This window comes from Apodemus sylvaticus, chromosome 14, assembly GCF_947179515.1.
Source record: "Apodemus sylvaticus chromosome 14, mApoSyl1.1, whole genome shotgun sequence".
Classification (NCBI taxonomy): Eukaryota; Metazoa; Chordata; class Mammalia; order Rodentia; family Muridae; genus Apodemus; species Apodemus sylvaticus.
In genome coordinates this window covers 81,875,026-81,899,269 of record NC_067485.1, presented here as the reverse complement: position 1 = coordinate 81,899,269, position 24,244 = coordinate 81,875,026, and the positions used below count along the sequence as shown (strand labels likewise).

Sequence of the window (24,244 nt, the reverse complement as noted above, 5' to 3'; positions counted from 1 at the left end):
AGAAGAGTCCAACCTGTGGTACTAGACCATTGCCTGCCACAGGATCCTCTCTGTGTCTCTCCCTGCAAAACAGCTCTGAACGCTTGGGTGAGACCTGTTTCTGTTTCTTTTTATATCTTTGTTGTTTACTGGAGGACATAAAAAAAAAGGTGGAATAAAAGGAAAGCTAAGGGGGGAAAGGGGACCCAGTAATGAGTGACTGTCCCTTCCTGTCTTGCCTCACTGCTGTGTCCCTCGTGGAGCAGAATGAGCCTCAGGACTCGGGTTAACACCAAGAAGCAGTGGGAGTTGCCGTCGCTGAGCCCTTGGCATGCAGACCCACAGACAAGGGAAACGTCCTGGCTGGGGCTTAGGAGCAAAGTCTGCCCAGCTTCAAAGGCTAGGATCACAAGCACCACACACCTGGAGACCAGCTGCAGGGAGGTAAAATCTTATTTAAACAAAAAGCAGAGAGCAAGACTGAATAGGAGTCTCGTCGCTCATTCATCATTTGGAGACTGCGCTTTTCAGAGATGCTGCTTAGACTGGTCCAACTGAAAACATGCTCTCCTTACAATTGCCAGGCTAATATAAGCCTTCCCCGACGACGGCATGGCGTCGAGGCCGCGTGGTACCACGGTGGGTAAGAGAGAAGAGGCGAAGGATCTAAGGACCGGAAATAGTTTCTAGGCCCTTCCAGGAAACGGACTTGCCCCGCGGGCAGGCACAGTCAGCAGCTTGCTGATATCTTTATGGTACAGCTTCGGCCTGTGGACCGGCTCAGCTGCTTGTGATAGAGTTGAGCCGGAGAGTTTTGTTCTCAGACCCATTTTCACGCTCTCTTTGGTGAATAAAATAACTCCCCTGCTCAGAAGGGGAAGGTGTCACCCCTGAAAGAAAGCAGACTTCCTAACTAAGAAACCAGGAGGATCCAAGCATGCAAGGATGTTCTAGTTTTTTGTCCCAAATGATTTCCAAACTCTCCAAAGTCTTACCTAGCTGCTAGACAGATTATCATCTGTGGTATTTTGGAGGTACAGGAAAAGGTAAGACTTGCCTGGAAGACTATAAGGTACCCAGATACAGTTTCTGGGATCCAACACGACCCTTTCTCCCCACCCTGACCCCAGCCCCACGCCTCAAACCGGCAGAGGCTGGGAGCCACTCAACGGGATTGTCCAGCAGCCCAGCCCGGCACACAAGCCAAGATCTGTGACTCTCCCCTGCAGAATCGCCCCTTACGCAGAGCCTTGGTTTTTGTTTTTGTTTGGTTTGTTTTATTTTGTTTTGATCTCTACAAATGCAGAGCTTAAAGCTGGAGACTTTGTCCACAGAACCTCTAACATAGAAGGCTTGTCATCATCTAAGGGGTGGGCCACGTAAGAGAGGTGGTCCCTGAACGGCATTTTACCCAGCCCTTTCCTTCAGAGATGAGGGTGAGTCTGTGGGCCAGGGCTGCAATGTTTAGTTTATGTTAGAGTCGGACCAAAATAAGAGTCAGAGCCTATAGAGAAACAGATCACATAACCCAAACCACTGCTCGACAGCACAGAGAATCCAGCTTATAGTAATCATACAGTTCTCTCCTTTTTGTTTCTAAAAAAAAAAAACCCAAGAGACATTCTGCCTGCTGCTGATGCTTCTCTATATAGTAACTTTTAAGAAGAGCAAGAGATGGACTTGAGAGATGGCTCAGCGGTTAAAAGCACTGACTGCTCTTCCAGAGGTCCTGAGTTCAATTCCCAGCAACTACATGGTGGCTCACAACCATCTGTAATGGGATCTGACGCCCTCTTCTGCTGTGTGTCTGAAGACGGCTACAGTGTACTCGGCATATATATAAGATAAATAAGTAGATAAAATCTTTTTTTAAAAAAGAGAGTAATTAGCACACTAAAAAAAAAGAAGAGCAGGATATTTGGCTCAGTGGCTCAGCGGTTAAGAGGTTAAGTGGCTGCTGTTCCAGAGGATCTGAGTTCGAGTCCCAACATCCACATAGTAGCTTACAAGCATCTATAACTCTAGTTTCAGCAGATATGCAGCCTCCTCACCAAGCACACATGTGGCACACACACATATATGTAGGGAAAGCACCCATACATACAATAAAGATCAAAACCTAACAAAAACACTGAAATTCATTGGTAACCTCTCTTACTCTCACTCTCGCTGTGTGGGCTGTGTGTGAATGTGAGTGACTGAGCGTGAGTGTGTGTGTAAATGTGTGTGTGTCCTATTTCCCTCTTCCTCCCCCTGTCTTGTCTCAGACGGATTTTTGCTACACAACCCACACTACACTGGTCTCCAACTGGGCACTCTTCTGCCTCAGACTCTGAATGCTCAGGTGAATGGTATGAACCACCACAGCCAGATTTAACAAGGAAGTTTCTATTCGCTTTCCAATATTGACGAGTCACAGTATTCCGTTATGTTTAATTCATCTGACCTTCCCAGACAGGATATATCGGAACTGAGATTCCCTTTCGTCCTATCCTGAGGTCACATGTCTACTTTCCTCCCAGAGGTCACCAGAGTAAGGCTTAGCTCTTCAGTTAGGCTGCTGTACACGTAAATGGACTGAGTAGATGCATACAATTCTTAGGCAAGATTTGGCATTTTTTAAAACCCCCCATTATATTTTTGAGACCTGTTTGTGTTAAGCCTAACTCATCTTAACTTTTATGGCATGTAAGAATTTTTAAAAATTAGTCCTTTATAAGCAGCTTCAGCAAACGTCCTCCACATATCTTCTTACATGCCTGAGAGTGTCATTAGGGAATATTTATATAAAAGCAGAACTATTTCAAGCATGCCGTATGCTCATTTAAATCATATTACGTGTCATCCAGTAGTTTTCCAGAACGAATCAATCAACATGTCCCCTGTGAGAATACCTTGCATGTCCATCTGACAGTATGATCTAGCAGCGTTATAAAAGCCGTCAGACCTTTCCGCTCCGCCGTTCTCCTGCACAGGAGACAGCCATGGCACCCAGCCGGAGTGGCGTGATCCTGAAGCCCCACTTCCACAAGGATTGGCAGCAGCGAGTGGACACTTGGTTCAACCTGCCGGCAAGCAAGATCCGCAGATGCAGGGGCTGGGCAGTGGTGGTGCACGCCTTTAATCCCAGCACTCGGAAGGCAGAGGCAGGCAGATTTCTGAGAGAGAAACCTGTCTCGAAAAACAAAAAAACAAAACAAAACAAAACAAAAAATTCGCAGACGCAAGGCCCGGCAGGCAAAAGTGCTCCGCATTGCCCCTCGTCCCGTGTCCGGTCCCATCAGGCCCATCTTGAGGTGCCCTACAGTTAGATACCACACCAAGATGCGGGCTGGCAGGGACTTCAGCCTGGAGGAACTCAGGGTGGCTGGTATCCCCAGGAAAACGGCTAATGGCTCGCACCATCAGCATCCCTGTGGGCCCAAGAAGGCGAAACAAATCCACTGAGTCACTGCAGGAGTACAGCTCCAAGCTCTTACTTTTCCCCAGGAAGCCTTCTGCTCCAAAGAAGGGAGGTAGTTCTGCTGAAGAACTTATATTGGCCACCCAGTTAACAGGACCTGGGATGCCCATCCGGAAAGCCACAGTCATCACTGAAGAAGAGAAGAACTTCAAGGCTTTTGCCAATCTCTGCATGGCCCGTGCCAATGCCCGGCTCTTTGGCATCCGCGCAAAAAGGGCGAAGGAAGCTGCAGAGCAAGACGTTGAAAAGAAAAAGTAATGCGCAGTTGGAGAGAGGCGACTGATTTTCCATAAAGCAAATATATATATATACACCGTCAGATCTTCCTTCTGATGATACATGCCGTCACGTGTGCTGGCATATGTTGTAACCACAGCACTAGAAAGATTGGTTGTGGTCAGTTTGGGACAAGAACCCATACAGTTCACCTTGTCTGTGTAAAACAGTGATATTTAAAATCATCTTGTTGAATTAAATACTCATTAACCTGTATTTACTAATGGGATATTTGAAGGTTTCCCTTTTGTAAATTTCTTGTTCATATTTCCTATTCTTTGTTAAGTTATATTTATTGGACTGCCAGACTGTTGCTTTATTTTGGATTTTTGAAATAAGTTCTCACTATATAAGGATGACTTCAAATTTGTGATTCTTCTGTTTCAGCCTCATAAGTGCAGGAAGTACAGACATCTGCCACAAGACTCAGAGACTACCCCCCTCCTCTTAATGCTTTACCAAAAGATAGGAGTGTGGTGTGTGTGTGTGTGTGTATGGTGAATGTGGTTGTGTGTGTATAGTAAATGTGTGGGGTATTTATGTTTGTATATGGTGAATGTGTGTATGGTGAGTGTGTGTGTATGAGTATGTATGGTGTGTGTTTATAGTAAATATGTATATAATGAGTGTGTGTGGTATGTGTGGTGTGTGTGTATGATGTATGTGTGGTGTGTATGTGTGATAGGTGTGGTGAATGTGTGGTATGTGTGTATAATAAATGTGTAGTGTAAATGTGTGTGTATATAGTAAATGTGTGTGGTGTATGTGTGTATGGTGTGTGTATGTGTATTTATGGTAAATGTGTGTGGTGTGTGTGTGTAGTGTGTGTGGTGTGTATGTGTATGTAATGTGTGGTATGTGTGATGTTCGTGTGATGTGGTATGTATAATTGTGTGGTGTATGTGTACGGTGAATGTGGTATGTGTGTACGTGATGTGTATGTGTGGTGAATGTGTGTCCGGTGTATGTGTCTGTATATGTATAGTATGTGTGTGTGCATGGTGTGTGTGTGCGCATGTGGTGAGCATGTGTGTGGTCTGGGGGTGGGGTGGTGATAAGCCTAAAGTGTTCCTCCTGCATGAAAGGCGTATGTTTATGATTGCTCTGTTTTTGTTCACGTTTGCAGATCTTACACCTAAATAAATGATTCTCTTCTGACCTTGGGATGGTGCCATATATTTTAGGGGGTGCATATGCAAATCCTTGGGATTTGTGCATATATGGGTGGTGTGTGACATGTATGTTGGGGGAGCATATGTATGTTGGGGGGATGTGGAGGGGTCCTGTGGGGGAGGTGGTGTGTGTGCTGAGACAGGGTCTCATGATATAGCCTTGTTTATGTAGGCTGGCTTCAAACTCCTAGAGTTTAACCATGTTTAGCAAGTTTTATATTTTCGATTATGTTACTAATTATATATATTAAAATGTCAGCCGGGTGGTAGTGGCGCACGCCTGTAATCCCAGCACTCTGGGAGGCAGAGGCAGATGTATTTCTGAGTTCGAGGCCAGCCTGGTCTACAGAGTGAGTTCCAGGACAGCCAGGGCTTTACAGAGAAACCCTGTCTCAAAAAAACCAAATCCAAAACAAAACAAAAAACAAAAACAAAAACAAATATCTTCTCCAAATTATCAACTGCACATCGAGTTTCAAGATATCAGCGGTACTTCCTGAAATATATGGCACCCTCCCAAGGTCTGAAGAGAATGATTTATACAGGTGTAAGATCTGCAAGCATCAACAAAACCCAGAGCAATCATGACCATATATATGCCTTTATGCATGAGGAGCACTCTAGGCTCATCAAAGCACCCTTCAGTCACCCAACTTCAGCCCACAAAAGCTTGGGCAAGATAACAGCTCTCATTCCCTCAGCTGGAGGTTAAAGAGATCAGCCAATGGTAACAGTCAAGATCAATTTTATGTGGTAACAGCCTGGCAAGTTACCCCAACTTTATACTTGAGACAAGTCAGGCCCGGAGAAGCAAAGAAACTTTTTATCATCACAACCCCCTTTAATAATGGACAAGGAGCCAGGCACTGTGGTGCACGCCTTCAATCCCGGTGCTCAGGAGACAGAAACAGGCAGATCTCTTTGAGTTCAAAGCCAGCCTGGTCTAAAGTGAGTTCCCAGACATCTAGAGCTACACAGTGAGACCCTGTTGCAAAAAGAAAAAAGGAAAAGGAAAAAAGGAAGAAAGAGAGAGGAAGGAAGGAAAGAAGGAAGGAAGGAAGGAAGGAAAGCAAGAAGAGTGGACAAGAACCCAAGGTGCCTAGGACAGGGAGTAACTTCACTCATGTCACACAGAATAAAGCTCGTCCTGGCGTATCTGTCCTCCAAAATAAGACACAAGGACAAACTTCACCCAACTACTTTTATTGGACAATAATGGTGAGAGAACCTTATTTTATACCAAAAGACATCACAAGATGAGCTGTTACTGGATTTTATTGCTGGAGGCAAGATTCTGTTACAAAGGTGAAAGAGGCAGAATGCCACGGCTTCTGAAAATGATTGCTATTCCTACTCCAGACAAAACCATGGCTTCCCTCAGAACTTGGACCGAAGACTGACAGAAAGAAGGTGGGTTTTCTCAGTATAGAATGACTACTGAAAAATTCTCTGGTTTTCCCTATTGTATGTAGGGCATTGTTAAGATATAGAATGTCAATCGGGAAAAGTCAGTCTGAATGCAAGACTTAGTATTTCACCCACAACGTGCAGGGCTCATTTTTATTACTATAGAAAGGAATTGTGAGCACTTTTCCTGCCTTGGCTAATGAATTTCATTCTCGTCTGGATGAAGTTTTGCACTTTCATATTAGCTATTGTTTATATTGTTTGCACTGCTCATTACAACTCTTGTTACAGCATATATATTATGGATATATATGTGGATATATATAGTATGGATATATATTATATATATGTACATACATATATTCTAAAGGTCCTCCAACTTTTTAAAAGATTTTATTTATCTGTGTGTCTGTGTGTGTGTGTCTCTCTGTGTGTGTGTGTCTCTCTGTGTGTGTGTGTGTGCGTGTGTGTGTGTGCATACATGTCTGAGTGCTGAAGGAGGCCAGAAGCAGATGTCGGATCCCCTGGAGCTGAAGTAACGGGCCATTGTGAGCTGCCTTATGTGGGTTCTGGGAACTAAACTCTAGCCCCAAGCTACCTCTCCAGGCCCCAACATAAACTTTTTAACAGATTTGAGTCCTAATATTGGAGACAGTCATCCTAAAAAAAAAAAACACTGCTTGATGTGGGGGTACAAAGCCTGAGCCTCCCCCAGTCTGATCTGTAAAGCCCCTGAGTGATACACCTGGGGGCAGGCAGACCTGGGAAAGTGCCAGCTGCTGCCCCAGAAAAACTATCCAAGTGGCAAGATTCCAGCAGAGTGGTATCCCAGTCCACGGGGTCAAGTGCTTGGAACCTGACGCTTCTGTGTCATGACACCCAGATAAAGGACAATCAATATCAGTGTTCTGAGTCCCCAGAATTCCCTGTGCACCTTGAACTGTCTCTCTTTGAGGGTAGTGGATGAAAAGAGAAACATGGAGAACTGAGCCCACCCTAGAGTGACTGCATTAGTTCCAGAAGACTAGAAAAGGCCACATCCACATCTGTGATGCCAGACACTGGCCTCCTGGTGCTTCGGAGATCTTCTCTGGGGTTCAGAAGAAGACATCACAAAGGACAACCAAAAAGAACATGAAGGAGCATCAACCAACCTATCTACGGTGATGACGGTGTTCCAGAGAAACAGGCAGAACTCTTTAAGGCCCAGAGCTAGGCATAGCGAGGCGGTAACGGGGCCAGTCGTCAAGAGCCAGCAGCGAGCTCATGAACTCTAGGCGCCTTCCCAGCCCCCTGCCAACAGCTCAGTTGTAGGAAAGGTAGTCGATGAGCCGGGGAGGGATGTTCAACTTGGCCACCTTCTCCAGGCCTCGGACACCAGTGGCCTTCCGCAAGCTCACCCTGCAGAGCTGTGCGAGGGTGAGAGGTGTCTCTGGGGGAGAAAAGGATCAATGCGTGAGCATGGCTCTTAGAAGAAGCACCCTGCATCCTGCAAAGGCAGAACTGGAGGAGCCCAAGAGTTGGATGGGTCATACGTCATCTCCGAAAGGTCAGATAGCCAGGCACCAGCGGCAAGAAGGCAGGTAATAACATTCCGGGTGACAGTCACAGGGATTCATCTCATGGGGTTGGGTCTTTAGAGACAAGGGTCTTTTTGTTTTGTGGGAGGAGTTTGTTTTTTATTCTGTCTTAGCAAACAGACTTAGCAAAGAATGAATTTGTCGCTAAGAGGCCCAGCCAGCCAAGTCAGGCATGGGTGAAGGTTTCATCAGGGGAGGTGCTAGCAGCTAGCTCATGAACCCTAGGCTCCTTTCCTCAGTGGCCCCATAGGCTACAGGAATATAACAAGAGCTGCTGTGTCAGCACACAGTCCCCAGAGACAGGAGTATTCCTAGTACATCCTCGTGACCAAGATAGGAGCTCAGGCCTCAACTCAAAGTGCCCAGCATAAACTCAAGAACAAGCAACCGAGGGGACCCAGGATGAATGACAGTGGTTGCTGGCCACAGGGGCTATGGGAGTATTTGCACAACAGAGCCTGGCTTACTTTCATAGTACTCAAAGCACTTGGCCGGGGCACTGCTGCTCCACGTGTAGTCCGAGGGCTTCTTGCCCCGGTTGTCGCGGGCGTAGATGTTGCCTCCAAACTCTATGAGCATCTCAATGAGGTCGACATTCTTTACCTTGGCGGCATGATGCAGTGCCGTCTCGTGAAGCTTGGCTGCGTTCACATTGGCCCCTGGAGAACCACAGCAGAGAATGTCTGTCACCAAGGGGAGCGCATGGAGCCAAGAGCAAGGCTGACTTACACGTCACCCTGTGTCACCCGGGCAATCCCTGCCCGGAAAACAAAATAACAGACACCACTGTACCGTCTCAAAATTCTAGATTAATACTTATTTTTTCCTTATCAAAGTGAGGGATATATCGTATATGTAAGATATATAGAGTATATATAAAAAACATAATATGCATGATATCTATACATATACATCATGTGATATAGCCCCCAAAAGCAAAACACACACACACACACACACACACACACACACACACACACACAGAGCAAAGTAAAAGGCTTCTCATGGGTTAAATGTTTGTTCTAAGGTGCCCTGTAGTCTGTCCTCATGGGTCCCTAGATTTCCAGAGGCTCATCCTGTGGACACAGACACAGGTGACACAACTGCTCTATCATAGACATGTTGGGCTCAAAAACTAACTGGTTGGATATAAGAATGAATATTCCTTAAATATATTTTGTTTATACTCTGGAGAGATAAAGAAGAAACAGATAATGTGCTTAAAAGGTTAGCTGTGATCTCAGCTCCACTTCCCTTGCGTCTCTGGGGGCATGCAGAAAGATTCATGGAATTAGAAGCTAGATACGACATCCTGAGCCTACGCCCCCGACCCCGACCCAAACCCTGGTATTCCTAGGACTCCCATCCAGCTCTAACTGGATCTGACCTGGCTTAGCTTCTGAGTACAAATCAGAGTAGGTATGTTCAGAATATATGGCTAAATTCAACATTTTAAAGTACATTTTTTAAAAAAAAGATTTTGAGGCTGGCAAGATGGCCTAGCATAGGCCGGGTGGCCTGAGCTCGATCCCCAGAATCCACAAAGAAAGAGAAGAAAAGAACAAACTCCACACAGCTGTCTGTCCTCCAGCTGCCAGGCGTGTGCTGTGGCATGCACACCTGAAGTCAGATGCATGCAATAACAATAAATGTAAAAATCTAAGGTAAATGTTTAAATTTTTTTAATTTTAATTTTTAAAAAATGGTCTATGTGAAATGTCCTTCTGGACACAAAGCAATGACCAGTTCTATATAATGATTTTCTAAGGCCTCGGAGCTTGTTTGGAAGATGTTAATGTCTTTGAAGTCTCCTCCTGAACCAGTAAAGAACTAACAGCTAACAATTAATAGGAAAAGATTAAAGTATTTTAAAGAAACGGAACAAATATCTTAGCATCCATAAATCACCCAAATTACAGTTTCAAACCATGATCAGAAAATCAGAGCCGGGCTGGCAATGTGTCAGTGTTTAGGGGTCATTGAAGGTACTGGTTCCATTGCTCATAGCTGGAAAAGTCTGCTTTCTGCTTTAAAATCTGCTTAATCCTCTGAAGGAATTAAGAACTGTGCTTATCCCAACGGCCACAATGTGATCCTGAGAACACTCTTTCTGTTCCCCCTGGCAGAATCCAGAGACCTCAAGTCACCAGGGATGGTTTCCTCCTAAAAGAAGGCTTGAGTCATACGTCAGAGCTACAGAGTACCATAACACGGCAGGAGTGAAAAAGCTGACAACACTTCCATCACTCTCACCTCAGATGGTTTCCTTTCAATACCTGCTCACAGGAGTAAATATTTTTTCAGACTGCTGTAATCATCATGCAAAAACAATTTTTTGAGCGCTAGAGACAGGATTTGTAATAAAATTCAAATTGTAGAGCTCACAGAATTTAGAGTCCAAGTGGCTTTTTCTTACTGATTCTTGCAATATTCTGGCAAGAGCCAACCAGGAAGGGGTGTGATTATCTTGATTTTTAACAATGGAGAAAGAGACACAAGAAAGCAAAAGGCTTCCTCAAGGTGGAAGAGAAAGAAGTAAGAAAGATCTAGAGCTTCCATCCCCCCTTCCTTGCTGTTGGATAGCAAGGCTCCTCTGATCAGTCTTTGGACTTCAAGTGACTCTTCAAAAGTGTCCTTCTCAAAGAAAACAATAACATTTTCCCTATTGTGCCCTGGGCATTTTTTTTTTTTTTTTAGATTTGTTTATTTTATGTAGCTGAGTGCTCTATCTGCACATACACCTGCATGCCAGAAGAGGGCATCAGATCCCAGCATAGATGGTTGTGAGCCACCATGTGGTTGCTGGGAATTGAACTCAGGACCTCTGGAAGAACAGTGTGCTCTTAACCACCGAGCCATCTCTCCAGCCCCAGCACTGCACTTGGCTTTCTTTGGCTGGCTAGAAAGGAGGGCCAATGAGGAGAGGAGCTGACTGGAGACGTCAGACCGAGAGTGCACACAGCAATGTGTCAAGGCTCAGCTAGTGCTGAATGAACGTGGGAACAGTGAGAGATGGCCAGCACCAACAGACTTAGAAAGCTGGAGCAGCAGCAGAAGGAGCAGGGAGGGAAGAATGTCAGGAGGGAGGGGCTCTGTGGCACAACGGTCATTTCGTGTCTTGGCCAAGCAGGGAGATGGTAAGACAGCCAGCTCCTTCTGGCCATTAAGAACTGTCAATTCCGTGCTTCAGAGAAAGGAGTCAGAGATGGCTCACTACCAAAATCTTCACTTCAAAACACAATGGAATTAATGTGATTTGGAGTAAAACAGAAGCCAGTGAGGTGAGGGCTGCCCTAACACACCCTAGCACACAGCTGAAAACGGCCACAACCCTGGGCCAACTGTACAAATGACTCAGTGCCCAAGAACATGGGCTCTGCCAAGGAGAATGAAGTGTAAATCATCCTCATCTACCCCCGCTGGATGCTTCCAGAAGAGTTAAATATTTACTGTTAGTGATCAGGTGAAAAATTACTTAACCGCAACAAGCGGACTTTGATCCTCACCAGCTCTCGTCCTCTGCAAACACGGTCTAACGCCTTAATTTAGCCTTGCTACCTACAAAAAGGAAAGGCGCAGCCACCTCTTTGTCCCCCTGTGAGTACAGTGTGAGCACTTCACGCGTGGCATAGACCCGCCAGCAGAGCCAGGACCTTAGACATCACTGCACAAGCACCTGCTGCATGTCTTCCGGGAGATGTGGAGTGAACTCTTAGGTTCTCCCACAGGCTTAGGGCTCAGCCTCAGTACTATAGAATCTCATTGGCCTTGTAAAGCTTATGTGAGTCCACAGGACTATGCTACTTCTCTCTGCTTCTATACAGGATGGAACTATTTCACAATGAAAAAGTGCTTCAAAGAAGAAAACATTAAAGTGGCTTCTGGGGGCTGAGAGATGGCTCAGCGGTTAAGAGCACTGTCTGCTCTTCTAGACGTCCTGAGTTCAAGTCCCAGCAACCACATGGTGGCTCACAACCATCCGTAATGAGATCTGATGCCCTCTTCTGGTGTGTCTGAAGACAGCTAAGTATATTTACATATAATAAATAAATAAATCCTAAAAAAAAAAAAAAAGTGACATCTGGTCTACCTCTTACTGACTCCTGCCTTCAACCCCGGCTTGGGTCAAGGCTCAGGACTCTCTTTTCTCCTTTCTGGTACATTCTGCCCAGACTGCATCCATTCTCAATGCTTAGTAGCCTCCATGGAGGAAAGAGACACACACCCTCTCCCCAAATTCTACTAATCCTCTATTTCCTAGATATATGGAAATCTCCCTTTAACTATAGAGAGTTGGGGAGGGCTGAGAAGACAGACTCACCTGTAGCTCCAGGGTGGGCTCTGATTGGGGCAATCCTTTTCCTTCTAACTTGGGTGAAGCTGGACTAGAGGGATAAGACCTAGTTTAAGCCAATGGAGCATCAGGGGAGGCACATGGGTGACACTTGGAAAGGAGACTTTGCTCTTCTGCAAAAGCTACCAAAGAGCCTTAAAGTGTAACGTCAGTGCTGACAGACAGAGAAATGCTGTTCTCACAACTGCCTGTAACTCCAGCTCCAGGGACCTAATACCCTCTTCTGGCCTCTGCAGGCACCCTTATACATGTACACACACACACACACACACACACACACACACACAGATAGATAGATAGATAGATAGATAGATAATAAGTAATTAGATGCATTTATTGAGCTGTGACTGTATAATCAGGCATTATAAAAACATTATTGAGATAATTCCCAACACGTGGGAAAATAGGTTTTATTTTTCCAGTTTCATAGATACAGAGGCCAAGGCCGAGGTCAATCTGCGTAGTAGAAGAACCAGTCTCTCTGCTTCTGCTACCCGGCCATCTGCTAGTATGGCGCAGGTAAGTTATCCACTCAGGTAAATAGAAGCTTGAGCAAACAGCAACATACCTGCATTGAGCAACACTTTGACACAGTCCAAATGCTCCCGTGCACAGGCAACATGTAAAGGCGTCCCGAAATGGCAATCGTGTGCTTCCAGGTTGGCCCCAACATCAATAAGAAGCCTCACACATTCAGAACTCCCTTGAAATACGTGGGGGGAAAGATGGAGATGTTCATGAATACACACACTGGAAATGGTACCCGTGACACACAGCAGTTGAAAAGGTGGCCCAACAGGAAACCGTGGGGAAAGAGCCTCTATCTCATATATCTATATATACAAAGTGGCTGGTAACTCTACATGGCCCTAAGAGATTCCAAAGGCATCTCCCCTCAGGAAGTCTGAGCACACTTGGCCGGGATGGAAAAGGCTCGTGTCCACTTTCCCGCTGAGCACAGAAGATACCGGAAACTACTTGGACACCGGGAGCAAAGAGTATCCTGACCCTCATCTCCAAGGGCCCCTGCACCATGACTGGGGGCGTCGAAGCTGCAGAAAGCACACATGGCTGCCTGCATCCCAGCCAGTCTCCTGGATGAAGGAACCTTTCTCTGGCATTCTCGATATGCAAGTTGCGCTCCCCCCCCGCCCCCCCCCCCCACCGCACCTCTCCTGCTTGCTTCCTGTTCCCTCTTCTGTCAGAGCAGGTTTGGAGCAGGGCTTGGACCCTCTTCTAATGGAGAGTCCACATCCCCCAAACAACCTGACGTCATTATACTATCGCTGGCATGGAGGTTTTTGACCTATATCTCTTTTGTGTGGCTTTTTTCCCCTGAGGGGTAGAAATATCCTAAAATGAAAAGTCTGATCCACCACAGTTTAGGAGGAGACCATGCCACCTACCTCACAAATATTCATTAAAAACATCCTTAAGATCCACAACTCAGAATTCTCCGGGTGCTCATACTTTGGGGTAGCCCATTCCAATCTCTTTGCGGAGTGTTTGTTTTCGCTTAGCTTTGATAAATGAACTTCTGCTTAAACTATTTATGTCTCTTAATTGAATTCTTTTCTTCAAGGAGATAAGAACCGGGGCTGGTGAGATGGCTCAGCAGTTAAAAGCACTGACTGCTCTTCCAAAGGTCCTGAGTTCAAATCCCAGCCACCACATGGTGGCTCACAACCATCTGTAATGAGATCTCACACGCTTTTCTGGTGTGTCTGATGACAGCCACAGTGTACTTACATAGAACAATAAATAAATCTTTTGGCAGGAGTAAGGGAGGCGGGGGTGGGGCGGAGAGAGCAGAGGTCCTGAGTTTATTCCCAGCATCCACATGATGGCTCACAAGCATCTTTAAAGCTACAGTGTACTCATATACATAAAACCAATCAATCAATCAATCAATCAATCAGGAGACAAGACCCAAGAGATCCTACTGGTGACTCCTGGTATCTAGACAGGCCAACCTCCTCCTCTAGGCTCTAAGTGATTTATACTTGGGCATTATTGGTCCCTACCACACGGACTCACCGCTCATGCAGGCCTCGTGTAGTGGGGATGCGGTGTACAAAGGAGGGTTGACTTTCGCCCCATAGGACAGTAAGAGCTTCACACACTCAATGCTGCCTGAGGCACAGGCATCACAAAGAGGAGTGCTGCCATCAATGTTGCGTGCGTCCACCTCGAAAGACAGAAGAAGCAGATGTCAAAGACTTAGCCAAATGAGTGCGGTGACACCACTCTGTAATCTTTACACAGGTCCATCTTTGCAAAGATAATGTCTTAAAATTACCAGTTTGATGGTCTGCACCAAGCCATGGGAGGGAGTTCAAAGAGAAAGGTGCATGGATTGGGGTAGGAATGTAGGAGCCTCCTAAATATAGACATCTCTCACTGTAGGGTCTCTTCCCCGCCCCCGCCTCCCTAGGACAGGATAAAACTCAGCCTCACCCTCACCACCACCTCCAAGCTAATAAACATAGGACAAAAAGGAAAGAATCCTAGGCTGGGGAAGCAAGTTTCAAGTTTGATTGTTTTGTTGTTGTTGTTTGGGTTTTTGTTGTTGTTGTTTTGTTTTTGGATGTATTCTTTATTTTCATCTCAAATGTTATCCTCTTTCCCCGTTTTTCCCCCTCCCAGATAGCCCCATCCCATCTTTCTTCCCCCTGCTTCTATGAGAATGTTCCTCCATCCACCCTGCTCCCGCCTCCCCGCCCTCAATGCCCCTACACTGGGGCATCTATCAAGCCTTCATAGGACCAAGGACCTCTCCTCCCACTGATGCCCGACAAGGTAATCCTCTGCTACATATGCAGCTAGAGCCATGTGTACTTCTTGATGGCTTAGTCCCTAGAAGCTCTGAAGGGTCTGGTTGGTTGATGTTGTTCTTCCTATGAGGTTGCAAACTCCTTCAGGATTTTAAGTTGAGCTTTGACTAAAAAGAAATGTCTGAGACTGCTTAGCATGTCTCATGGAAACCACAAGCCAGGAAGAAGCCAACGCCCTAGACTGGAAAGACATAACTTAGAATTTATCCAAATTAGGCTTCTATGTGGATTCACACTGAAAACTGTGAAATCTGTTCCACCCCAAGCTTATTCGGGGAAGGGTAGGTGGTGTGCTGTGTTCACTCTGCACTCACATGGTGAGCTCAGAGACCAGAGTTCCATATTCTCCATAGGCACAGGGGGCAGTGCAGATGCTAAGCAGGCAGAGAGCCTGCAGAATGGAAACCACCCGCAGCGGAATCTAACTGCTGTGAATGTGCACACCAGGGAGGGCAGCCAGGCCACAAGTTTGTTTTGTTACCTTTTTCTCCACTTCACCCCAGTTATGCCAGCACCTCACACTGTATATCCTGGAGTTAAGAACTCTGTTAAACCTACACAGCAAGTCCTTCCTTCTACACTTGTTAAAGCAACAGGCCACCTTTCAGTACCTACACATCTTTTAATAAAAAGGACAACTGGTCAACCTCCTTGAAACAAAACAAAACAAACAACAACAAAAAACCCAACCAAACATATACAGCAGTTGTTCAACCCAGGGCCCAGGTAATTGCAGAAGAGTCTACCTGGTCACCTCAGAGCAGAGCTGTGCTGAAGCACTTTGCTAAAAGTGCCCCATCCATGAATCTGCTCTGGTCCACAGCAACCATCCCACTTCCTCCCATGGATTTCAGCACCCTAAGCAGCCTGTGTATTTACATCCTTGAGCACCTTACAGTCTTCTCTCTAGTGTTCTCCTGAGCCTATCCCACCAACCCCATAGCTGCCACTAGGTGGCTGTCAATGCCGAATGGTCACCCACCTGGGCACCAGCTGCCAGCAGCAGCTGCACACACTGGGCCTGGCCCTGCAAACTCGCTGCATGAAGAGGTGTGATCGAGTCCACCGTGACCTGATTAACACATGCTCCATTGTCAATCAGCTGCTGAAGCTGCAGGCTCTCACCCCGCTGAGCTGCCTCGTGCACGGGCGTGCGCTCCACCCAGAAACCTAAGGAGGAAACAGAACCCTTACTAAGACCCTTCTGCTTCCATCAAAACAAAGGAATCCACATGAGGCTCCGAGGCCCACTGACAGCCAAGACACCATATGTAACCATGTAATTGGTCCCAATGCTCCTATTAAAATCCATAAGCAATCCCCACTAGCTAGAGGGTGGAGCTCAAAGTTCTTGCCAGGGCATATAAGGGTGTCTTCACTATGAATCTGGCTCATATTGTGAGCCCATCTCTCACCCCTGGTCTCTTACAGCTATATAGCCTTATAGCTCACTGCTGCACCCAGCAGTTCCACACGTGTAACTCTGTATGCTGTACCTTACCAAGAGGGAAGTGCCCCATAAGTAGCAATATACAGTATGAGGGGATAGTGAGAAGTAGTGAAATAACAGTTTAAAGTCAATGTGAGAGGTGAAAATCCCAAGAAAGAGAAGTTTCCTGCTTTCCAATGCTATCAGCCATGCTGGAGTGGACATGCAACTGCCTTTGAGTTATTTCTGATTCTGTAAGTAATCCTTCACCCGTACTCCTGTAAGTAAAGACGACAAATATAGAAATGATGCAAGTAAGTGCTCATCAAGAAATGAGTGGGTAAGCAAAATGTGGTATACGAATACTAGCTTTACGTAGGGACAAACTAGGAGCAGACATGAATAAACCTTGAAAACATCATGTTAAGTGAAATAAGCCAGTCACAAAAGGTCATGTCCCATAGATTCCACTCACACAAGGTACCTAAAGTAAACACAATTGTAGAGGCAGAAAGCAGCATGATGGACCAAGAAGGACTGGGAGCTACCGTCTAATGGGTGTATGAAGTCAGTCTTGCAGGCTGAAGAGTTCTGTGGGTGAAGGGTGAAGACTGGTGTGCCCATTGTGCAATGGAATGCAATGAAACCACTCTCCATCTGAAAACGTTCAGATGATAACCTTCAGCTCTAAGCTTTTTACCACAATTCAAGTGCTTAGAAGAGAGCTGGAGAAATGGAGTTAAGAGTGCTGGCTGCTCTTCCAGGAGACCTGGGCTCAATTCCTAGCACCCACAGGAGGGTTCACAACCATTTGTTAACTCCAGCCCTGAAGATCCGATACCCTCCTCTGGCCTCTAATGCCACTGAACACATGTGGTACACAAACACACATGCAGGCCAAACACCCACAGGCATAAAAAGCTTTTTCAGTTTTTTAAGAGTAACTGTGTTGGTTCCTGCACTGGGAGCAGGAGGCAGCTCACACACTGCAGTCAGGAAGCAGAGAGCTTTTTTTTTTTTTTTTTTTTTTTTTTTGGTTTTTTTGAGACAGGGTTTCTCTGTGTAGCCCTGACTGTTCTGGAACTCACTCTGTAGACCAGGCTGGCCTCGAACTCAGAAATCCGCCTGCCTCTGCCTCTCAGAGTGCTGGGATTACAGGTGTGCGCCACCACCACCACCCAGCTGAGAGATCCTTTTTTATTCTGTCTGGGACCCCAGCTCTTGGGTTGGAGTCACCCACATTCCTTTGGGTCTTCCCTCCATAGTTGTACCTTTCTAGAAAGGCTCTCCCAGAAATACTCAGAGGTGTTACTCCAAGTCTAAGTAAGAAATAGTAGCCCTTCAGTGACAATCCAGAGACGAGCATGCTCACTGACATCAGAAAAAATACAGCTTTACGGCAAGAAGGACATAAGTCATCTAGGCTGCGTCTGATACTCCTAACCACTGGATGTCTCCTGTGCATTTATAAATCGGGGAAGAATAAGACATTCTCTTCATACAGGCCAGTAGCAATCATCAGGAAGGGTAATGGGAAAACTAAGGGAAAGATAACATGTGGATGTGAACCTTAAATAGATTCCTGAAGAGTAAGTTCACACTGAACAGACAGTCAGTTAGGAAATTGGCTGGCTGGTCAGGCTTCACCTCAGGCTGCTCCAAGCCAGTGCCAAGAGCCCAGTTATGATAAGTTGCCCCATTGCTGGATCTCAGCATTGTGTCCTTGAACGTAGTGCTGCATTGGAAATCCGAGCCCCTGCGCTGTTTCGCCAGCTCCCTCTGGGGCTGGGGCTCAGTCTTCAGTCTTTGCTATATAATTGCTCTCTCATTACCAGCTTCCTCCCATCTCCCCTCCTCCTTAGGAAGCCAAATAATAAGATGGCCATGTGGGACTTCAGCCACAGACTTCCAGTGACTCCTGTTTTTTATGTGTGCTGCTGGTTCACATGTGCACATGTTCACATGTGCACATGCATATCAGGCCAGAGGCCGATTCCCTGTGACTTCTTTAATTGTGTCTTCTATTGTCTTATGAGATGGAGTCTCTCACTGAACCTGGAGTTCGCCAACCAGGCCAGACTGACTGGCCAAGAAACCCCAGAGAGTATTCTATCATGTCTTAATAAGCCTCAAATGACTCAACTTGATAAACTTCATACAGAGTTCTCTTCAAATTCTTTTCTTCAACACAATCTAGAATCCCTGCTTCACCTTAGTGGGGAATCTCTGAGAAGTACTCCACAGGCATCAATGTCTCTGGCTTCCACTGTCCTTGGCAGACTCAGTACCTACCCTGTTCATCTCCTCAGTTCCTGGTCCTCTGAGATGGCGCCCACACTCTTTGCAAATGGTGAGCTCCAGATAAACAGCAGGGACTCTCCTAGCCTGGCAGCTATGGTGTGAGTATTCATACGAGGACAAGCAGCCAAACGGTTTCTTCTTTACCTGCTTCCTCCCTGTTGGTTTATCGGCATCTCCCTTGATGACAGAGGGCAGAGACCTGCTGCATGAGCTCAAAAAGTAGGTGTACAGCCCAGGCCCAGCCACTCTCTGAGAAACTAGGATCATGGCTGCCCTTCCCCAGCCTGCCAAGTGCAGAGCAAGACAACTTTCCGGAGGGCCTCCCTCCTTCACAGTATACTACAGACATGTCCAGGGGTGGGCTGCGCTTGACCCACTTGACCTTAACTTTGACAGGGATCGAGGCTGCGACTAAAGCTGCCACTCTCCAGCCCTGTCATCTCTCAGTAGTCAGCAGGCCCGCTCCAACAAAGAGCACCTTCAAACCCACCAAGGACACATACAGGACAAAATGATCCGTCACTGTGACTGTGGTTGGGGGCCAAACCTCAGGCCTGCCTTCTCTGATGTGATACGAATCTGCAATCTTATTCCAAGCGAGTCATTGCAGGGGATCTGTAGGTTAGCAATGAAGTTCAGGTGGGAGAGAGCCTGACTGCATATGCAAAGCCTGGGACTGATCCCTAGCCGAGGATAAAACAGGGAGTAACCGGATCTGGAGAGATGCCTCGGTGGTTAAGAGAACACAGTACTCTTCCAGAGGACCTGAGTTTGGTTCCCAAGTATCTTATAACTGCAACACCAGGAAGTCTAATGTAGGCATTGCATTTACACATACACACATACACACACACACACACACACACACACACACATACACACACAAATACACACACACACACACCATGTAATAACTAAAAAGTATTTAATGTGGGGGGCTGGAGGGGCTGCCAGCACACACTTGTAACCCCAACACTTGAGAGGCAGAAGCAAGTGACTCTCCATGAGTTCGAGGCCAGCCTCATCTACAGAGCTAGTCCCCAGAACAGTCAGAGCTGTTACACAGACAAACCCTACCTCAAAAAACAAAAACAAACAAATGAAGATAAATAAATAAATAAATAAATAGAGATACTGGCACCAGCCAGCCACACATGCCGGGATACCACCAGGGAAGAAGTGTGAGTGCCCATGAGTGCGAACATGACACTGCAGGGGACACTTCAAGACACACTTATCTTTATTTAGTTCTCATGGAAAACTCCAGGTTCCTGAGTGACTTATTCCCAAAACCTTGGAAAACTAAGATTTGTGTCGTTAACAATGAGTTCTGGAGCTGAGGACAACTCCAGAGATATTATACAACGGACACACACAAGCGGGAAGAGTCAAGTGCGTGACCCCTTTACCTTTCCAAACCTCCTTACAAAGGCAGTAAAGGGAGACAAGCATTGCTGCAGCTGCAGGAACAGGCCGGCCTCTTCGTCTTCCTTCCTGAGGTTTTCTCTGTACACTCGAGGGTTTGTGTTGGGCACCAGGTGAGCTTAGCTCAACGCCCCCAGAGAAGCTGTTTGCACAGGGAACAACACATCCTGCAGAACACCCTGCAGGGACCTCCCTGGTGCCTGACCTATGGCTATGATTGTTTTTTCCTGTTGTTTTTCACCCAGCGGCTAGTACATATTGCTGGCCCCTCAGTACGCTTTGGCATTCTCCTTACTGAATGACCCGAGTCTGTGTCTTCTGTCAATGCCCCAGGCCTACGCCCGATACTTAGTACCATGGCAGTGCGGGCGCTGTCAGGTTTTCGCCCTCCTCCCCACTGTACAGATGACAGTGCCTGTTCTTCAGGGTCCTATGACCACGAAACATGATATGTGTGCCCAAGAATGGCCCAAAGTAGACACCTAGTGTTATTGATCATTATCATCCAGCTTTAACTGTGCAGTCTGGATTTAAATGTTAACAGGCCTTAAATTGACAGGCACTTTGACTGCCAAGAGAAAAATAGATCTCTTTATTTGCAGAAATCCTTACTTTAAATTTGGGCTGCTTTTGTTAGTTTTAAAGATTGTTCTCAAGCATATCTTTTTAAATGTTCTAATTATGAATCTCCAAAATAGTCTTTGAGAAAACACAACATGATGCAAATGACCTGTGATGTGACTTTAAAACACACTCATTGTAAAAGTGGGAGGAGGGGGACGACAAGAATCTCAGTCTATATTTTTCAAAAAAAAAAAAAAAATACAGTGAGACTAAAAAAAAAAAGAAAAAAGAAAAATGTTTGCTTTCAAAAAGGGACAGGGAGCAGCAACTTGAAAGACTAAGTAAGCAAAAGAAAGTGAAAGAGAGAAAGGGAAAGTGAAACAGATTGGCAACTAAGTAAAAGAAGCAGGAAGTCTGGGCAGAATGAGCAGCTCCGCTCCCTGCTGACAAGGATCTCACTTAGAACTAGTGACTGCCCTTCTTCCCTGCCTTCAGTCATCCTAAAATGTCCATTAAGTGAGGGTACACTCCCTTAGTTCCTCCCACAGCCGATCATAAAACACAGTGAGCCTGGGCTTCACACCACAAAGCCCCACAGCTCTCGTCCTGTCTTTTCTTGTTTGTTTTTTATTTTTTGAGCGAGGTCGTTGGTAGTGGCCTGAGCTGGCCTTCAATTCACAATCCTCCTATCTAGGCCAGCTAGCAGCCGAGGTGACCAGCAAGAACCTCCAGGCCTGGCTTATCTTCTTCCATCCTGTTAAAGAACTTCAGAAAGGGGTTTCATTTGCAATCAGCCACAGTAGTTTTCTGGAGAAGGAGGTGACTTTCCACAGGGCCATGTTACAGAGAAGATAAGAATGTGCTGTTCTGGGCGGGAGAGATGGCTCATCGGTTAAGACTGCTCTTCTGAAGGTCCTGAGTTCAAATCCCAGCAACCACATGGCTGCTCACAGCCATCCTTAATGAGATATAATGACCTCTTCTGATGTGTCTGAAGGCAGCTACAGTGTACTTATGTATAACAATATATAAATCTTTTTTTTTAAAAAAAGTGTGCTGTTTTCTTCATAAACTTGTTTATTACTTATTATTATTTCCTTTGAAACCTCTGGTATGCTTTTGAGCTTGTTTATCAACAAGTTCTCTTTGAATTCCTACATTAGGGTGAGTTTTCCATTCCAACCATTCAAAGTATAACTCTAAGCCTTGAAAAGCATCCTGAATCCTGGCTAAGACTGAGCATGTCACAGGCATAAAAATGGTAAAGCCAGGGGGCTCCTAATGACACATGGAAGATCTTTTCTTTCCTTTCTCTCCAAAGACCTCATGAAATCGAGAGAAGAGGAATATATCTACATAAGCAAACGAAAACAATCTAAAAGAATGCATAAATATCTCGGTCACCATTCAGCAGGAATATAGAATTACAAGTCAGAATGTTACACAGTTTGCTGTGGCGGGTTCCACTTTGACTAGAACAGTGATTCTGGTTTGGATCCAACACCTTCAGCATATTCATTTAGCCCAGAAATACAAATACCAGCAGGACACATATTTGGAGATGCATATTAAATTTTTAAAATTACAATGTCAAAAATATCCAAGAACCCTAACACGTATGCACCCGCTAATCAAGAATATGATTTTCTTCTCCACAAGCTATGCAGAAAATTTACTTGGGAGTGGTGTTTTTTAAAATATGTAGAGACAAGATTGTGACATATAGCCTAGGTTGGCCTGTAACCGGCTCTACTTCCCGAGGGCTAGGATTACAGGTAGGAGCTCCCATGCCTGGATCAGACACCATACCAACCCCTGCATGAACAAATGTGTATGCTTAGTAGTAGTCTTTTGTTGTTAGCTACACTCTGCCTATTCACACGAATCAAATACCGACCACACTATCAGGGTCAAAGTCTTGTGCCAGCCTAGCGAGCCAAGAAAAACAGGTGCTTATTAAAGAGTCTTTGATCGTTCTGAAGGTGTTTGTTCTGCAGAAATCAAGTAAAAGATTTGTCTACCTTGTTATGATTGCAATTATCCAGTCAACTAATTTAACTCGATTCTCTTTACACTACCTTTTAACTCACATAAAGGAACATTTTGGATTTCTTTCTATTTTTTTTCAAGCTATCAAAACACAGCGTCATTGTCCTTTCTATTTACCATATTATTATTTTGTAAACAAGGAAAAAGTTTACTTCTCCAAAGAAAGCTCCTTTGCCTTCGAATCCATTTTATAGATTAAGACAGCCCCAAAGGTACAGATTCTTTAGATCCAGGTATGTTCCAGGGTTGGGCCATGGCCTCGTGTGTGTGTGTGTGTGTGTGTGTGTGTGTGTGTGTAGGATGCTGTAACCCCGCATGCAATACACTGCACCAAACGTCCGGGAGGTGGTGCAGTGGCCGCAGTGGGCTCCTGATGAGGCTGCCAACCAGTGTGTCCAGTGCACCCTTCCCAGACTGACTTGGGCAACGTATGACCCCGCATGCTCCCCAAAGCGTGCGGTGTTTTGGTAGACTGGCTGTTCTGATTCTCATACCTGGTGCATCTCAGAGACCAGCCCCACAGTGCACCGGCCAGGAACGAGGCGACAGACATTAAACGCCATTCTGAGATGACCAGGATCGTCGGGACCCTAATCGAATCAATACAGCCCACCCCAATGCCTCCGACCACCAACTCAACGGCGGGCGATGCCCATCTCTGGGGCAAAGGCCACCCAGGAACTTGCTTGCTCTGTCCTCAAGAGCTGGTCTCGTGGTCCTGACTCCAGCCCCGGTGTGGTGTCCTTGGCCGTTGCGGCGAGAAGCACGTACCCACATCTCCCAGGAAGCAGCCATCCCCGGCGCGCGGCTCCATGCGGCTCGCCGGCTGGGTGCCCCCTGCCTGCCGGCCTTGTCACTCCGAGCGCTGGGACCTGAGCCCGGACCTGAGCCGGGACCTGAGCCGGGAGATATCCCGGGGCGCAGGCCGCTGGGCGGAGCCTGACTGCTGCCATGGCCACCGCTGGGAGTTGTAGTTTCTGTATCCGCCGCTTGCCACCTGAGCGTCCCCACTCCACTGTCACCGCCAAGTGCAAACCAAAAGAGTGCAAAATGTGTGTCCCTGTTGACACGTGTCTGTGTTTAGAAGGAAAGCTTAAATCCCCGTGTCCTATCTAAAAGATACGTTCGTGTGTGAACTCCTCAAACGAGTGTCCATGTGCAAAATGTGCCTAGCTGCAAAAGCTGGCTTCCTGTGGTTTACACCGATACCGCTGAGCAAAGTATTCAGTCCCTTCATGGCTTAAATTTTCAAAAAGAGCTGTTCACTGAAGATGGTGATCAAAATATCTGATTCTTCCCCTTTTTCCCCCAAAATAAATCATAACTTTCAAACAGGTGATATTCGTTGAAGAAAATCACGTTTCGTGGTGGATGGTTTTAATCAGGTGTCTCACTAACCGTAAACCTCTTG

The 24,244-nt window shown here is 46.2% G+C and overlaps 1 protein-coding gene and 1 pseudogene across 1 annotated transcript; one reads left to right on the top strand and one right to left on the bottom strand.

Annotated features, from left to right (window-relative positions):
• The first annotated feature begins 2,963 nt into the window (after positions 1-2,963).
• LOC127665030 (60S ribosomal protein L13-like) lies at positions 2,964-3,700 on the top strand (annotated as a pseudogene).
• Positions 3,701-6,077: 2,377 nt separating this feature from the next.
• On the bottom strand, positions 6,078-23,761 carry Asb13 (ankyrin repeat and SOCS box containing 13). The gene is made up of 6 exons (XM_052157398.1): positions 23,605-23,761; positions 16,048-16,235; positions 14,269-14,419; positions 12,800-12,934; positions 8,345-8,536; positions 6,078-7,729 (listed from the first exon to the last, which is right to left on the bottom strand). The coding sequence occupies exons 1-6, from the start codon at positions 23,645-23,647 to the stop codon at positions 7,602-7,604; spliced, it is 837 nt and encodes a 278-aa protein (XP_052013358.1). The 5' UTR covers positions 23,648-23,761; the 3' UTR covers positions 6,078-7,601.
• Positions 23,762-24,244: the final 483 nt, after the last annotated feature.

What these genes read in the sequence shown, in the direction of transcription:
- Asb13 (XM_052157398.1), bottom strand. Translation starts at nt 23,647, where the DNA reads ATGGAGCCGCGCGCCGGGGATGGCTGCTTCCTGGGAGATGTGG. An exon ending in TGCTGGCAGCTGGTGCCCAG is followed by an intron (nt 14,420 to 16,047) that starts GTGGGTGACCAT and finishes CTGTCTTTCGAG; the next exon opens with GTGGACGCACGCAACATTGA. An exon ending in GTGCTTTGAGTACTATGAAA is followed by an intron (nt 7,730 to 8,344) that starts GTAAGCCAGGCT and finishes TTTCTCCCCCAG; the next exon opens with AGACACCTCTCACCCTCGCA.